Raw genomic sequence first — 14972 nt, 5'->3', positions numbered from 1 at the left:
GGGGGGGGGGGAGGGGACGGGACGGCGACAACGCGCTGCGCGGGGTGGTTTCTTTTTAACTCGTTTGTTATTGGCTGCGGCGCTTGTCACTCAACCGTCATGGGGGTTTTCCGCGTCGCTATTGGCTGCGACACGTCGTTTTGGCTCCGCCCTCTGGGATACCGAGGAGGCACCGGGACAATGTCGTGAGCGGTGGGTGCGGGGCGGGGGGGGGGGGACACGGGGACCCTGGGACCGGGACGGGGACCGGGAGCGGGACCGGGACGGAGTCTGGTCCCCGATCCTGGTCCTTGATCCTGATTCCGGTCCCTGATCGTGATCCCGGTCCTTGATCCTGATCCCGGTCCCCGATCCCGGTTCCCGGTCCCCGATCCCGGTCCTTGATCCTGATTCCGGTCCCCGATCCCGGTCCCCGATCCCCGTCCTTGATCCTGATACCGGTCCCCGGTCCCTGATCCCGGTCCTTGATCCCGATCCCGATCCTTGATCCTGATCCCGGTCCTTGATCCTGATCCTTGATCCTGATCCCGGTCCCCGATCCCGATCCTGATCCCGGTCCCCGATCCCGGTCCTTGATCCCGATCCCGGTCCTTGATCCTGATCCCGGTCCCCGATCCCGGTCCTTGATCCTGATCCCGATCCCGGTCCCCGATCCCGGTCCTTGATCCTGATTCCGGTCCTTGATCCTTATCCTTATCCCGGTCCCCGGGGCGGGGAGGGCGAAGTGAGTCACCGGGACACCGGGAGGCGACACCGATCGCTCAGACCGTCCCGTCCCGTCCCGCCGTAGCTCCCGTTCGCCTCCGGGGATGCGAAGCGCAATCGAAGTAGCAGCGAATCGGTTTTTCCCCTGCCGTTGGCTTTGAACTCCCGTTACCGAAGCTCCCCCGGGATGGCGGCAGGAACCGGGGCGGAGGAGCTGGCCTGGAGCCCCGGGATGGCGGCGCAGCCCCCGCCCGGCCTGGAGGCGAAGTTGGGTTCGTTGGTGCTGCTGCTGCTGCTGCCCCTCGGCTGCGGCCTCGCCCCGCTCTGCTGCTTCCGACAGCCCCCCAGCTCCGCCGGTACGGCCCGGGGGGGCCCAGGGGTCCCGGGGGATCCCGGGGGTCCGGGGAGGGTGGGGGTGTCAGGGGTCTGGGGGATCCCGGGAGGGCTCGAGGGGTCCTGGGGGTTCAGGAAGTCCCGGAGGGTCTGAGGGGTCTGGGGGATTCTGGGGGGGGGGAAGTCCCAGGGGTTTGGGGGGTCCTGGGGAGTCTGAGGGGTCCAGGGGGAACCTGGGGGGGTCCTGGGGAGTCTGGGAGGGTCTGGGGGGCCTGAGGGTGTTCGGGGGATCCCAGGGAGTCTGGGGGGGGGGGTCCTGGGGAGTCTGGGGGTCTCCGAGATCCAGGGAGTCTCCTGGATTGGGGCCGGGTCTCCTGGTCCTGGGGAGTCTGGGAGTATCCGGGGGGTCCCAGGGAGTCCGTGGGAGGGGGTCCTGGGGAGTTTGGGTGTTCCAGGGGGGCTGAGGGTGCCCGGGGGGTCCCAGAGAGTCTGGGAGGGTCTGGGGGTGTCCGGGGGGTCCCAGGGAGTCTGGGGGGGGTCCCAGGGGTCCTGAGGGGCTGGGGCATGTTGGGGACTGGGGGGCTGTCACCTGGGGCAGGGCTGACCCTGAAGGTCCCGGCGGGTCCCAGGGTGGGGGGCTGTGGTGGGGGGCTGTGGTGGGGGTCTCGGCGGGGGTCTCAGCCCCCCCGTGCCGCAGACGCCCGCAGCCCGGCGCTCAGCCTGGTGAGCTGCTTCGCCGGCGGCGTCTTCCTGGGCACCTGCCTGCTCGACCTCCTGCCCGACTACCTGGCCAGCATCAGCGCGGCGCTGGAGGGGCTGCGTGTCACGGTGAGCGCCCGGGACCCCCCCCCCCGCATCCTGCCCCCGCGGGGGACCCTGCCCGGGGACCTCGGCTCTGCCCCGGGGGTTTGCTGATGTCCTTGTCCCCGGGATTGGGGTCAGCAGCTCTGGCTGGATGTGGGGGGATCAGCTCTGCTGGGACAGCAGGGAGGGGACGGTGGGGAGTGGGTGGTGGGGACAGGGACAGTGGGGATGGGACAGTGTGGAGGGGATGGTGGGGACTGGGTGGTGGGGAGGGGGATGGGGACAGCAGGGAGGGGATGGGAATGGGACTGTGGGGAGGGGGACAGTGGGGACAAGACAATGAGAATGGGACAGTGTGTGGAGGGACAGCAGGAATGGGATGGTGGGGACAGGGACGGTGGGGATGGGACAGTGGGGATGGGACGGTGGGGATGGGATGGTGGGATGGGGACAGTGGGGATGGGATGGTGGGGCTGGAGTGGTGGGGATGGGATGGTGGCGGCGGAGCAGCCAGGAGGGGACGGTGGGGCTGGGCCAGCCGAGAGGCCCTCGTGTCCCACTGTGACTCATGGAAAGATCCTCCCTCTGCCCGGGGCTTCCCGGCAGCCACCGCCTCCGGATTCCTTCGCTGGGGCTGAGCGCAGGCAGGGCTGGGTGCAGGCAGGGCTGGGTGCAGGCAGCGGGGGGTGCCGGCAGGCCCTGACCCCCCGTCCCCTCCCCAGCTGCAGTTCCCCCTGCCCGAGTTCATCCTGGCCATGGGCTTCTTCCTGGTGCTGGTGCTGGAGCAGGTCGCGCTGGCGCAGCGGGAGCTCTCCCCGTCCGTCCCCGAGGAGACGCGGGCGCTTCTCCCCACGGGCACCATCCAGACCCCCCCGGTGCAGCCCCCCGCGGCGGCGGGCGCGCGCGGGGCGGTGCGTGCCGGGGCGCTGGTGCTGGCGCTGGCGCTGCACGCCGTGCTCGAGGGGCTGGCGCTGGGGCTGCAGGAGGCCGAGGGGGCCGTGCTGCGCGTTTGCCTGGCCCTGCTGCTCCACAAGTGCGCCGTGGCCTTCAGCCTCGCGCTGAAGCTGCTGCGCGGCCGCCTGCGCCCGCCCGCCGTCGCCACCGCCCTGGCTCTCTTCGCCATGATGTCGCCCTTGGGCGTCGGGTTGGGGACGGCGGTGGCGGCGGGCGCGGGGCCGCGGCAGAGGCTCTGCCGGGGGGTGCTGGAGGGGTTGGCTGCCGGCACCTTCCTCTACGTCACCTTCCTGGAGATCCTGCCCCAGGAGCTGGGCGTCCCCCAGCATCGCGTCCCCAAGGTCATCCTGCTCCTCGCCGGCTTCGCCCTCGTCACCGCCATCCTCTTCATCAAGATCTGAGGCGGCCCCTCCCCACACAGGACCCCGGGGAAGGGGGTCCCCCTCCGCGCCCCCACCTCCATGCAAGTGCCAAAGCGGGGCTGTCCCCGGCCCACCTGCGCACGCCGGGGGGGGGGGCTGCCTATGGGGACCCCCCCCCCCGGCCCTCCCCGTGCCTCAGTTTCCCCATCTGCACAAGGGGAACGGTGCTGTCCCCTCCGCGGGACCCCAGGACGACGGAGGGGGGCGGGTGAGCATCCGTGTCCCCCCCCACACCCACAAGTGCCCTTACAGCGTGGGCGGGCGCCCCGGGGGTGCACAGCCCCGGCCCCCCCGATGGGGAGAGGTGTCGGATGAAGCAAATAAAGGACTGGACCTGCCGGTGCTGCCTCTGCCTGGGGCTGGGGGGGGGGGGGGGCAATACTGGGGGGGCAACAGCGTTTGGGGGGGGTCACAGTGCCCCCCCCCAGGGCCTATATGGGTGGGGAGGGGGTTCAGGCCGCTCCGGTTTTGGGGGGGTGGGAGGGGTCTGCTCTGTCCCCAGCCATTGGGGGGGGGGTGACCCTGCTGTACCCCCCCCCAGCTCTAACCCCACGTAGCATTAACCCCCCTGCCCTGACCCCCGCCCCGAGGCCCCCCCATGCAGCGCGGCCCCCCCCCCCCATTGCGCTGCCCCCGGGGCCTCCTCGCCCCGCCCCGCCCCTCCCCGGGGAGCCCGCGCGGTGCACGCCGGGAGTTGCAGTCGGCCCCGCCCTCTCCACCCTTCGCTCCGCAGGGGGGGGAGGCCGAGGACTCCATTTCCCGGCGGCCCCTGCGGGCGCGCCGCGGGGGCTGCCGGGAGCTGTAGTCCGCCGGCCCCCCGCGGCCCAACGATGCGCCCGGCCCGCGGACTCGCCGTCCCAGCATGCCCCGCGCGGCGGCGGCGGCGGCGGCGGCGGCCGGAGCGGCCCGAGCAGGGAAGATGGCGGCGGCGGGTGCGGGGGCCGGGCCCGGGCCCGGTGCGGGTTCCTCAGCCGGTACCGGCGCTTCCAACCCGCGGAAGTTCAGCGAGAAGATCGCGCTGCAGAAGCAGCGGCAGGCGGAGGAGACGGCGGCCTTCGAGGAGGTGATGATGGAGATCTGCTCCACCCGGGTGAGCTGCGCCGCCGCGGCCTCCCCCCCCCCCGCCCCGGCCGGATGCGCCACGGGCCCGGGGGGCTGTGAGGGGGCCCGGGGGGCTGGGGGGGGCCTGTGGGCTGTGAGGGGAGTGAAGGCTGGGGGGGGGTTAGAGGGGGCCGGGGGCTGTGTGCGGGATGGGGGGGCTGCGGGGGTGCGGGGCTTCGGGGAGGGCGTGAGGGGGTGCAGGAGGAGGGGGGGTTCTCGTGGGGTAGCGGGGGGCCAGGGGCTGCGCTGCGGCTGCAGAGCGGGTGGGGGGCTCAGGCGGGTGCCCAAAGGGGCTGGGGGGGTTTGGGGGTGCAGAGGAGATGGGGCTGCGTTGGCATCACCCCGAGGCTTGGGGGTGGCTCCGCGTTCGGGGTGCGGAGGGGCCGGGAAGGGCCCCCCCAGAGCAACGCTTCGTCTCCGGGTGCCCGCCTGCGCCCCGCTTCTCCTTCCCCCGGGTTTATTTTGGTTTATTGTTTTCCCCGTGGGTTCCTGGGCGAGGGTTCGCACGTGGCTCTCGCCCCGGCCCGCAGCCGCCGTGCGTGGGTCCAGCGTGTGCCCCGCACCGCCTCCGCGTCCCAGCGCACGTCCCGGCGACCGGGTGGAAAAAGCCACTCGCCGCCTGCGGCACCCGAGGGTTTGTCAGGGCACTCGCCACGGGGGCGAGGAGGGGATCGCCGTGCCCACGGCTCTGGGACGGGCTCCTGCCCCGCGTCGCCTCTGCTGGGCCGTGGCACTCGGGGGGTCTGGGGACCCTCGGGTGGGTTGGTTGGTCCTTCTTGCTGATGCGGGAAGCGACGGATGCTTCGTCCCTGGAGAGGCTTAAATTTATCCTGGCCGGAGCCTGAGAACGCGCAGCGTTGGGAGCGGGGATGAGCGAGCCGGGGAAGCTGCCCCGCTCGGCAGCTTCTGGGGAAGGGCAGTCGTTGTCCCCCGAGGGCTTCTCGGAGGGACCTCGGTGGCAGGAGGGCTGTGCTGGGGTACCAGGGGGGTGACAGCGGAGTGGGGAGGCGGGGGACGCCGCGACACGTCTCCAGGAGGTGGTTTCCCAGGTGGGGGAAGGCATCCAGAGGAGACGGTCGGCTCCGGTTTGCGTTTCGCTCCGCGCCGTCGGGGGGGATTGTGCGGCTGTTTGCCAGGACCGGGGTTTGGCCAGATCTCAGCTCCGGAGAGGTGGGTTGTGCCAGCCCCGGCGACGGGGCTGTGCCGTGCTGCGGGTGGCTGTGCCGGCAGCCGCAGGGGTCCGGCAGCCAGCGCCGTCCTTCCCGGCGGGGATACGGGATGGATGAGCGAGGGGAGAGGAGTGTGGGGTTGGGGGAGCTGGAGAGGCTCTTCCAGGTGACGGGGACGGCTGATGGGGAGGCTCGTGTGTCACCCCGCGCTTGGGGTCGGTGGGACCGAGAGGAGAGGGGAGCAAAACCCATCAGCCCTTTAAAAAAAGGCGTGTTGGGGTCAGAGAGCACCCTGGGTCTGGCGAGGCAGCGGTGAGCCGAGGCTGTCACCGGGAGGGGGACGGGGATGGGGACATCCAGGGGAGCGACGTGCGGCTGTCCCTGCCGAGCCGGGAGCAGCCCCATCCCCGGTGAGCAGGCAGGGCTCCCGGGCAGGGCCATCCCTCCGGAGGTTTAGTCCCCTCTGTCGCCGCGACGGCAGGCGGGAGCCGTGACCGGCGCATCGCCGGTGAGTTTGGGAGCGGGCCGGAGCCTCCCGCACCGTGTTTGCACAGTAAACAGCTGGTTAATGTGCAGCAAAGCCGGGGGAGAGGCGGCACAACTGTCCTCCCCGCTAATCCCTGCCCCGGGACGCTTCCCCCCAGCAGTTTATTCCCCACTCTTGGGACCGGCAGCCCCGGAGAGGCGCAGAGCTGGGACGGGAGCTGGTCCCAAGGGGGTTCTGGCCCCGTGGGTCCCCTCCGTCGTGGGCAAGGAGCTGGCAGCGGCCGTCGCGTTGGCACCTTGTGCCCTGCGTGGGCATCTCCGTTCCGTGACTCGCAGCTGGGGGGGCTGCTGGCCGGCTCCGGGGGGTGTAGCAGCCCCTCGAGCTTTGCTTCGTGTTTCCTGGAGTTTTTTTCCTGGCTGCTTGTGAGCTGCTGCCTGATCTCGGCCTCGTCTGGCTCCGCCGGCTCCCGCGGGGACCCTGGCTCGGAGAACAGCACAGGATCCCAAGACCTTAAGCCCCAGCGCAACTCCTCGCCCTAATCCTGCAGTGCCAGCGCAGCCAGCTGTTGACTAAATCTCCCTTTTTTTTTTGGATGTTTTTTTTTTTTTCCCCCTGGATCTGGATTTCGCTGGTCTTAAGCTTGGGAATTCGCTGTCGAAGTTTTCCCGGCTGCAGCCCATTTCCGAGCTGCTTTTCGTGCTTCGTCTCCCCTTTTCCCTGGGGTTTCTCCAGCACTGGTGCTGGCCGGCGCGTGGGGCTGCTCAGGGGCCACCCCAGGGCCAAAGGGAAGGTGGATTCGTGCGTGCTTGGCCTTGGCGCTGTGGGGTGGCATCGGGGAACCCTCCTTCCCCGGTGGGTCGGGAACGGGACATCCCCTGGTGCCGGCGAGCGCGGGGGGTGCCCAGACCCCGTTATCTCCCGCCTGCGGTTTGCCGTGACTCCTTCCCTCGGCCTTGAGCAGCGCCAGGAGCCGGGGGGCTGCCGTGCCGTGCTGTGCCGTGCCGTGCCAGCCTTACCAAAGCCCCAGCCCCAGGCTGGGGTCTCCCCCCGTTGTGGTGTGGACAAGGTGCCTGTGGGAAAACCCAGCAGCTCCGGGCTGAGAGGGACGGGCTGGAGCACCCACCGCCGGTGCCCGGGGAGCCCGGAGCCCTCTGGGGTGGGCACGGGGGCTTCGGCTGCTCGGGGGGGAGCCGGGCTGGGCTCAGATGGTGCCACAGGCTGCAGGGGGGACATGGCTTTCCCCACTCCCAGCTGCTAAACCCAGCGAGGGCTCAGCATCCTTCCTGCGCTGCGGCACCCACGGAGGGAGGAAAGTCCCTCGCGGGGCCTCGTCTGCGCTTGGTGGCTTTGAGGTGGAGAGGTCCCGGGCACCTCGAGCCCTCCTGGCCCGCTCCTGCGCGGTTCCTGGGGCTGAGCGGGTCAGACGTGCCTCGCTGGGGGGTCACCTTCGCCCGTGGGACACCCTGGGGGCTCTGTACTGGGTGTGGGGTGAGCCTGGGGCTCGGCTGTGGGAGGGAGAGTGTGGGGATGGGGGTGTCTTGGGTGTGATGGGGTGGTTTGGAGGAGCCCCAGCACCCCGGGGTGCTCGCTGGCCCCTCCTGACCTGCCTCCCACCCCGGCCCAGCTGCAGGCGCAGAAGCTGAGGCTGGCGCACAGCCGGGGACCCTACTACAGCGGCTCCCTGCCCAATGTCAACCAGATCGGCAGCGGCGTCTCCGACTTCCAGGTGAGCTGCCCCGAGGGGGGGTGTGGGGGGGCTGCCCCCCTCCATGCCTCCGGGAGGGGGGTCAGGAGCTGCGTCAGGACTCGGGGAGGAGGATGAAGAGCCGAAGGACGGATGGGGACGAGGGGTTGTTCTCTAATGGCTGTGCCTGGCCCCAGCTCCCTCCCCGGCCACGGGGCGGTTGAGGGGGGCTGCCCCAGAGCCCCCTTCCCTCGCGGACGGGCCGGGGGGGGGCTCACCCCGGCCTCTCCTCCCCGCAGGGCCCTTTGCACTCGCCGCTGGACTCCGCGCGCGGTACCCGGCACCACGGCCTGGTGGAGCGGGTGCAGCGGGACCCGCGCCGCATGATGTCCCCCCTCCGCCGCTACGTCCGGCAGATATCCTTTACCCCGCTCCCTCCCGCCGCGGGGGCCCCCGGCCCGGGGTCCCCGGTGCTCGTCTCTCTCCGTTCAGCCCTTAACATCCTCTCACATCGACAGCTCTCCCTACGGACCCACCTACCTGTCGCCTCCGCCAGAGCCCAGCTGGAGGAGGTAACGCCCCCGCCTTCGCTCCGCTCCCGGCGCTGGTTTTCCACGTGCCGGTTCCCAACCCGCCGCCTGCCCCGTGTCTGCGGGGTCACCGGAGCCCCGGGGGTTTGCTCCGTGTCAAAGAGCACCCGGAGGTTTCCCTCGCAACGGGGCAGCCCTCCCGGGAGGATTGGCACGGCTTCACGGGGAGAAACCGGACCTGGGGGGACAGAGGGGAACACCGAGATGCCGGGAGCGGGGCTGGGACGTCTCTCCCCTCCCTGATTTGGGTGCTGCCCGCGCCGTCCCGCAGAGGAGGGGGTTTTGAGGAGGAACGATCTCATCCTGCCCAAAGGAGCCAGCAGTGGGAAGGGGGATCCTGCCCGAGGAGCTCCGGCTCTTGGCCCCGGGGGCAGGCGAGGACGGGGCTGGCCGAGCCCAAGCTCTGTCCCGTGGAGGTCCCGGTGAGGTGCCTCCTTCCCAGGACCGAGCTCTGATGCCCCAGCCGTGTCCGTGCCTCGGTGCCAGGAGCCCAGGGGCCGCGTGTGCCCCTTCTCCCCAGCCCCGTGGGGACCCCGGTGCGGGTGGCAGCCCTGGGCCGTGCCGGGGCTCTGCTGGAGGTTCGTGTTGTGTCTTGCACTTTGTCCCCCGCAGCGAGCCTCGGCGCCGGGCAGTCCAGAGTGCGAGGGCCGTGTCCTTGTCCCCGGCACATCTTCCCCCATCCTGCCCTGTCCAAGCCCTCTCTGCCATCCTGACCTCCCGGGGCAAAGCCTTGGCTTTTTTTTTTTCCCTAAAAGAAATCCTCCCTGTCACAAATCCCCCGGCAAATTCCTCACCCCAGGCTCGGGGGGGACTTTCATTCGTCTTCCCAAGAGCTGCCTCTCGCTCTGTGATGCTGCTGGAGGAGAGGGTGGCCTCTGGCCCGTGGTCCCCCTGCTCTGGGGCACGGAGACCCCCCGGCCTTGCCCCAGGGACCCTTGTTGACTCTTGGTCCTTTGGGGTTTTTCACATGGAGGGGTCTCAGCAGCCCCTTCCTCACGAGAACCCCCAGGTGACCCCTCTGTCTCTCCTCACAAAGGACCATGCCCTGGAGTAACTTTCCCACGGAGAAGGGACATTTGTTCAGGCTCCCGTCTGCTCTCAACAGGTGAAGGATTTTCTCATTCCCTTTTTTCTCTCTTTCCCCTTCTCTAAGCCGGGCTCCAGCCCTTCCCCAGGACCCCCAGGGTGGGCACGGCCCTGCCTGTAGCAACTCCCGTCCCCCAGGAGAAGGGAAGGGGTCTCCAGGGTGTCCCGGCCTCTGAATGCGGAGACCCCGGGGGTGGAGGTGGCCCTGTGCCTCCCCGGGCTGCGTGGTCCCGCAGCCGCTCTGAGCTCCCCGAGGAGCTGCTTTTGGGGGCAGGGGGCTCCTGGGTGCAGGGCAGGGTGTCCCATGGGGCTGTCCCCGCTCGGGGCTGGCTCCCAGGGCGAGGACCTGGCTCTGCCCGCTGCCGGGGCTGCTCGGTGTCACCCTGGCGTGGCACGAGGAGCGGGGCCAGCGCAGCCCCGGGGCATCGGGCCACCTTTCGGGACCTCAGTGAGGTGACAGAGCAGCGGGTTCCCCGGGGGCTTGGGCACAGCGAGGAGCTGCCCCCGCCAGCCCCGGGGGGACCAGGGTGGCTTTGGGGTTGTCCCCTTGCCTGGGCTGGGGCACAGCGGGCTCTCGCTGGGGCTGGGGGCTGGCTCAGTGCTGGTGCTGCTGGCGACAGCCCCGGCTCTGTCTCCCTCGGGCTGTGCGGGGAGCGGTGCCGGCAGCTCCCGGGGCTCGGTGCCGGGGCGCTGGCCGTGCCCGTGGCTCCCCGGCTGGGCCCCGTGCCGGCGGGGGCTGCGTCCCGGGGCGCCGGGGGGAGCTTCCTGCCTCCCAGCTGCGCCGCAGCCGAACAATGTCCCCCTTGTGCGGTCCTGGGACGCGTCATGAGCTCGAGCGGCCTTTTCCCAGCCCCTCCCCGCGCTCCTTCGCTTCAGACCAATTAATTGGGAGCACAATGGGTGTAACATCCCCGGGCCCTCTGCCCCCAGCCCCTCCAGGGCCCTCGGGGGCCTGGAAGTGCCAGGCGAGGGACCCCACGGGAGCACGGCGTGGGGAGGGCAGGGCAGGGCTGGCACAGGGGGGACAAGGACCCCGCAGAGCCCCTTGGCACCTGCCTGAAGGGCTCACCCTGGGCACGGAGGGCTTTGAAGATGGTTGTTCCTCCACTGAAATCCCCCGTGTCCTTCCCTTCGTCCCCCTGCTCTTCCCCTTTCCTGGTGCCCTGGCCCTGCCCTCGCCCCCGTCCCGGGGTGGGGGCTGGCGGTGGGGGGGCGAGGGCCGAGCCCAGGCCCCGTCTGACCCTCACCTTTTTCCAACCAGAACAAACTCCGACTCGGCGCTTCACACGAGCGTGATGAACCCCAACCCCCCGGACGCGTACCTGGGCCCCGCGCAGGGCGCGCCGCCGCCCGGCCGCCGCAGCGGTGAGTGCCCCCTCCCTCCCTCCGCACCGGGACGCCACCACTCCCCACCTCCACCTGGCTGCCCTGGGACCCCCAGACCCTTCTGCCCCTCGAGGACAGGTCGAGCCCTGTCCCTGTGCAGTGGGGTCACGCAGCAGCCCCCGCTCCCTGCCTGTGCGCCGCGGTGCTGGCCGATGTCCCCCATGTCCCCGTGTCCTGCTGTTCATGGCCACCCGCTCTCTTGCAGGTTTTCTGGACGGGGACACAGACAGTAAAGGTGAGCACGGACCCCTGTCCCCCTCCCCTCGCAGCCTGCAAAGAGTTGGGGCAGCGGGTGGGACGCAGGGGTGGCCAGGGACCCCTCTGTGGGTCTGTAATGCCCCGCTGGTGACCGGTCGGTGTCCCGGGGTGGGTGCGGGTGGGCTGTGCCGCTCCCCCTGCCCTGACCCTCTGCTCCCCCCTCCCCAGTGTTTCTTTTCCAAGTGCCTCCCATCGAAGAGACCTTCGACGACAACAAGCATTCGCTGAAGCCCTGGGACACTAAGAAGGTGGGTGCGGAGGCAGGACGGTGGGGAAGTCGCCCCTGTGTCCCCCCCTGCCCGGGCTGCCAGCTCCCTGCCCGCTGGGCGCTGTGACACCGGGGTGACTCTGCCTCCTCCTGCCCCTGCACCGGGGCCGGCCCAGGGCTGGGGGGGGGGCGCAGGCCCAGCGTTCCGGCCTCCCTTCACTCCTTCTCTTTGATTTCGCAGCTCTCGTCGTCCTCAGCCCGTCCACGGTCCTGCGAAGTCCCCGGGATCCAGTAAGTCCTGGGCTGGGCAGCCCGAGCCCACCGATGGCTGCGGGCGAGGGGCTGGGGCGGGGGGCAGGCAGTTCCCACACTGAGCCCCTCTCTCTCTTCCCCCCAGCGTGTTTCCATCCCCGGACCAGCCTGCCAACGTCCCCCTCATCCCCTCGGCCCTCAACACGGGCGGGTCCCTTCCCGACCTCACCAACCTGCACTTCCCCTCCCCGCTGCCCACCCCTCTCGACCCAGACGAGACCCCCTACCCCAGCCTGAGCGGGGGCAACAGCACCAGCAACCTGGCCAACACCATGACGCACTTGGGCATCAGCGGCAGCTTGGCACTGGGCACGGGCTACGACTCGCCAGGTGAGGGCTGGCCCCGTCCCGTGGGCAGGGAGACACCGGAGCCGACGTCCCGGGGTGTGTGTGTGTGTGTGTGTTTCTGTGTCTGTCTCCATCGTCGTGGTCGCCTCCGTCACCTTCCATCCCACCCAGGGATGCCCCAGCCTGGCCCGGCCCGGGGAGGAGAGCCTGGGGCGCGGGGCGATGCCGTGGGTAACGGTGGTGTCTCTTGTTTTTTTTGTCCCCACAGGACTTACCTCACCTATGCAGAGCTCCCTGAGTAACCCGTCCCTGCAGTCCTCGCTTAGCAACCCCAACCTCCAGGCCTCCCTGCGAAGCCCCTCGCTCCAGTCCTCCCTCAGCAACCCCTCCCTCCAGTCCTCCCAAAGCAGTTCCTCCATCCCTTCCTCCCTCTCCAACCAGTCCCTGCCTTCCTCCCTCTCCTCCTCGCTCAGCAACCCCTCGCTCCCCACGTCCCCCCGCAGCCAGCCCATGCAGTCTTCCCCCAGCAACCCCAGCCTGCCCTCCGGCTTGAGCGCCTCCTCCTACGCCCCCATGGTGCAGGCGTCCATAAACACCTCGCCCCGCCGACGGGTCCCGCTCAGCCCCCTCACCCTCCCCATGGGTGGCGACTCCAGAAGGCAGCACCCCAAACAGTTCTCACCAACAATGTCACCCACATTGTCCTCCATCACCCAGGTATGCATGGTCCCATCGCCCGCGCCGGCCCCGCGCCACCGCGCGCTCGCCCTCCCTCTTCCTCCTCCTTCCACTTCGCTCTCGTCTCTTGTTTCCATCCTCATCTCAGCCACGTGCCAGGGAAGCCCCTCGCCCCCCCGGACCCCTCCCCGCTGGGGAGCATGGGGTGGGGGATGCAGTGCGTCCCACCCGGGGCTCCCCCACCCCGGGGGCTCGCTCCGGCAGGTGCTGGGTGCAGGGTTTTGGTGCCGGGGGCGGGGGCTGAAATTCGGGGTCTCCCGGATGCCCGTTGTCTCCCCAACCCGCTGCCGGTGCTGGGGGATGCACCGGGGGGGGCTGGCGGAGATGGGGACACCGGGACACCGGGGCCAGCTCCTGGTGGGGGTGGGCGCAGGCTGACCCCCCCCCCCCTCTCCGCTCTCTCTGCAGGGGGTGCCCCTGGACACCAGCAAGCTGCCGGCCGACCAGCGGCTCCCACCGTACCCCTACGGCCAGCCCGGCCTGCTCCTGCAGTCCCAGCCCGGCCAGAAAGCCCTGCACCAGCCCGTGCCGCCCCCCCCCGCAGCCGGCGCTGCCCCCCGCCCCCCCGGCACGGCCCCCGGTGCCCCCGGTGCCGCCGAGCGGGGCTGCGCAGCGCCCGTACCCCCCCCAGTACCAGCCTAACGCCTCCCTGCAGCAGCAGCAGCAGCAGCTGGGGCAGCCCCTGAGCGACTTCGGCTTGGGCAGCGTGAGTGGGACGGGGACGATGGCGGGGACAGCGGGAGGGGGGGGACGGTGGCGGGTATTCGTCCCCATCCCGTGGCCTCTCCCCGCAGTTCGAGCAGTTCGGGATGGGGGAGAGCCCCACCGGGAACAGCGGCGGCTTCCCCGAGGAGCTGGGGACCCTGAGCTACCCCCCGAGCGAGGGCACCTACGACCCCCACGTCCTCAACCGGCAAAACCTGAGCAACTGCAGCCGCCACGGGCCCGTACCCAACATCATCCTCACAGGTGGGTCCCCAGGATCGTCCTCAGGTGGGTCCCCAGTATCGTCCTCAGGTGGGTCCCCAACATCATCCTCAGGTGGGTCCCCAACACTGTCCTCCTGGGTGGGTCCCCAGGATCATCCTCAAGTGGGTCCCCCCAGCATCATCCTCAGGTGGGTCCCCAGCATCGTTCTCCCGGGTGGGTCCCCAGGATCATCCTTGGGTGGGTCCCCAGCATCATCCTCAGGTAGGTCCCCCCAACGTCGCCCTCACGGGTGGGTCCCCAACACCGTCCTCACAGGAGTGTCCCCAACGTCATCCCCCCAGGGGGGTCCCCAGCATCATCCTCAGGTGGGTCCCCCCAACGTCGCCCTCGCAGGAGGGTCCCCAACATCATCCTCCCGGGTGGGTCCCCAGGATCATCCTCGGGTGGGTCCCCAACATCATCCTCCAGGGTGGGTGGGCAGGGAGCACCCACAGCCCCCCTGGGGAGCGGCACCTCCCAGAGAGGTGCTGAACCCCCATTTCCCGCCCCCCCTCCCCCTTATAGGGGACTCTCCCCCCGGCATCTCCAAGGAGATCGCCACGGCGCTGGCCGGCGTGCCGGGCTTCGAGGTGGAGGCGGCGGCGCTGGGCCTCGAGGAGGACCTGCGCATCGAGCCGCTCACGCTGGACGGGCTCACCATGCTCAGCGACCCCTACGCCCTCCTCACCGACCCCGCCGTCGAGGACTCCTTCCGCACCGACCGCCTCCAGTGAGGGGCCGGGGGGCGCCCCCCTCCCCAATTGCCCCCACCCCCATTTTTTTCCCCATTAAAACGGGGAGAACGGGGCTGGGGGACGCCGAAGCGGGGGGGACGCGAGCCAGGCGCTCTCCGGCACCCCCAGACCCCGGCACCGAGGGGGCTCCCGTCCCCCCCCCGGGGGCGGCTGTACATAACCCCGTAGGTAGAGACCCCCGGGGGGGGGGTTGTGGGGGGGGCTCTGCTTCTATTTTTATTTTATTTTTTTCTGGCTAATCATCATGTTTAAAGAGAAATCCCGCTGCCCCCCCGCCAGCTGCGCCCTGTATGTACCCCCAGCCCCCCCCCACCTTACCCAGCTGCTGGGGACCCCGCGGGACGTGTAGAAAGCACTTGTAACTTTGCCCCCCCCCTGCCCCTGCCCCACGGGGAGTGTGGGGGCCCCGTCCGTGGGCGGGGGGACCTGGGGCCCCAGGACCCGTGTTCCCCCCCCCTTGCCCGGGAGGGAGCCAGAGTGATTTATTATTATTATTATTTTTTAAAATATATTATATGTTAATTAAATGCCCCCTGTGATGGCGCGTGGCTGATTTCAGGGTGGGGAGCGGTGGCACACACCCCCTTGGTGAGGCTGGGGGGAACCCCTGAGCCTCCTCGGGGGTTTTGGGGGACACAGGGGGGGTTCAGCTGCTCCGGCCCCCCCACCCTGCCAGGCCTTTGGGTCTGGGGTCCCTTGGGGGGGGAGCAATGGGGTCCCTGC

The 14972-nt window shown here is 70.2% G+C and overlaps 2 protein-coding genes across 2 annotated transcripts; both read left to right on the top strand.

The window, feature by feature from the left end:
• The first annotated feature begins 85 nt into the window (after nucleotides 1-85).
• Nucleotides 86-3557, top strand: SLC39A1 (solute carrier family 39 member 1). Its single transcript, XM_068414760.1, has 4 exons — nucleotides 86-192; nucleotides 791-1061; nucleotides 1736-1866; nucleotides 2565-3557. Exons 2-4 carry the CDS (start codon nucleotides 893-895, stop codon nucleotides 3195-3197), a joined length of 933 nt encoding a protein of 310 aa, XP_068270861.1. The 5' UTR covers nucleotides 86-192; nucleotides 791-892; the 3' UTR covers nucleotides 3198-3557.
• A 566-nt stretch (nucleotides 3558-4123) lies between these two features.
• Nucleotides 4124-14776, top strand: CRTC2 (CREB regulated transcription coactivator 2). The gene is given in 15 exon segments (XM_068415070.1): nucleotides 4124-4308; nucleotides 7600-7701; nucleotides 7959-8077; nucleotides 8172-8231; nucleotides 9286-9354; nucleotides 10597-10700; nucleotides 10927-10956; nucleotides 11148-11227; nucleotides 11429-11478; nucleotides 11585-11829; nucleotides 12056-12504; nucleotides 12934-13061; nucleotides 13063-13231; nucleotides 13320-13494; nucleotides 14020-14776. Coding segments are annotated over 15 exon segments (2160 nt in total). The 5' UTR covers nucleotides 4124-4137; the 3' UTR covers nucleotides 14229-14776.
• The last annotated feature ends 196 nt before the right edge of the window (nucleotides 14777-14972 follow it).

The sequence above is a fragment of the Nyctibius grandis genome, chromosome 17 (assembly GCF_013368605.1).
Source record: "Nyctibius grandis isolate bNycGra1 chromosome 17, bNycGra1.pri, whole genome shotgun sequence".
Lineage (NCBI taxonomy): Eukaryota > Metazoa > Chordata > Aves > Nyctibiiformes > Nyctibiidae > Nyctibius > Nyctibius grandis.
This window is presented reverse-complemented; position numbering and strand designations above follow the sequence as displayed.

What these genes read in the sequence shown, in the direction of transcription:
- SLC39A1 (XM_068414760.1), top strand. Translation starts at nt 893, where the DNA reads ATGGCGGCAGGAACCGGGGCGGAGGAGCTGGCCTGGAGCCCCGGGATG. An exon ending in ACAGCCCCCCAGCTCCGCCG is followed by an intron (nt 1,062 to 1,735) that starts GTACGGCCCGGG and finishes CCCGTGCCGCAG; the next exon opens with ACGCCCGCAGCCCGGCGCTC. An exon ending in TGGAGGGGCTGCGTGTCACG is followed by an intron (nt 1,867 to 2,564) that starts GTGAGCGCCCGG and finishes TCCCCTCCCCAG; the next exon opens with CTGCAGTTCCCCCTGCCCGA.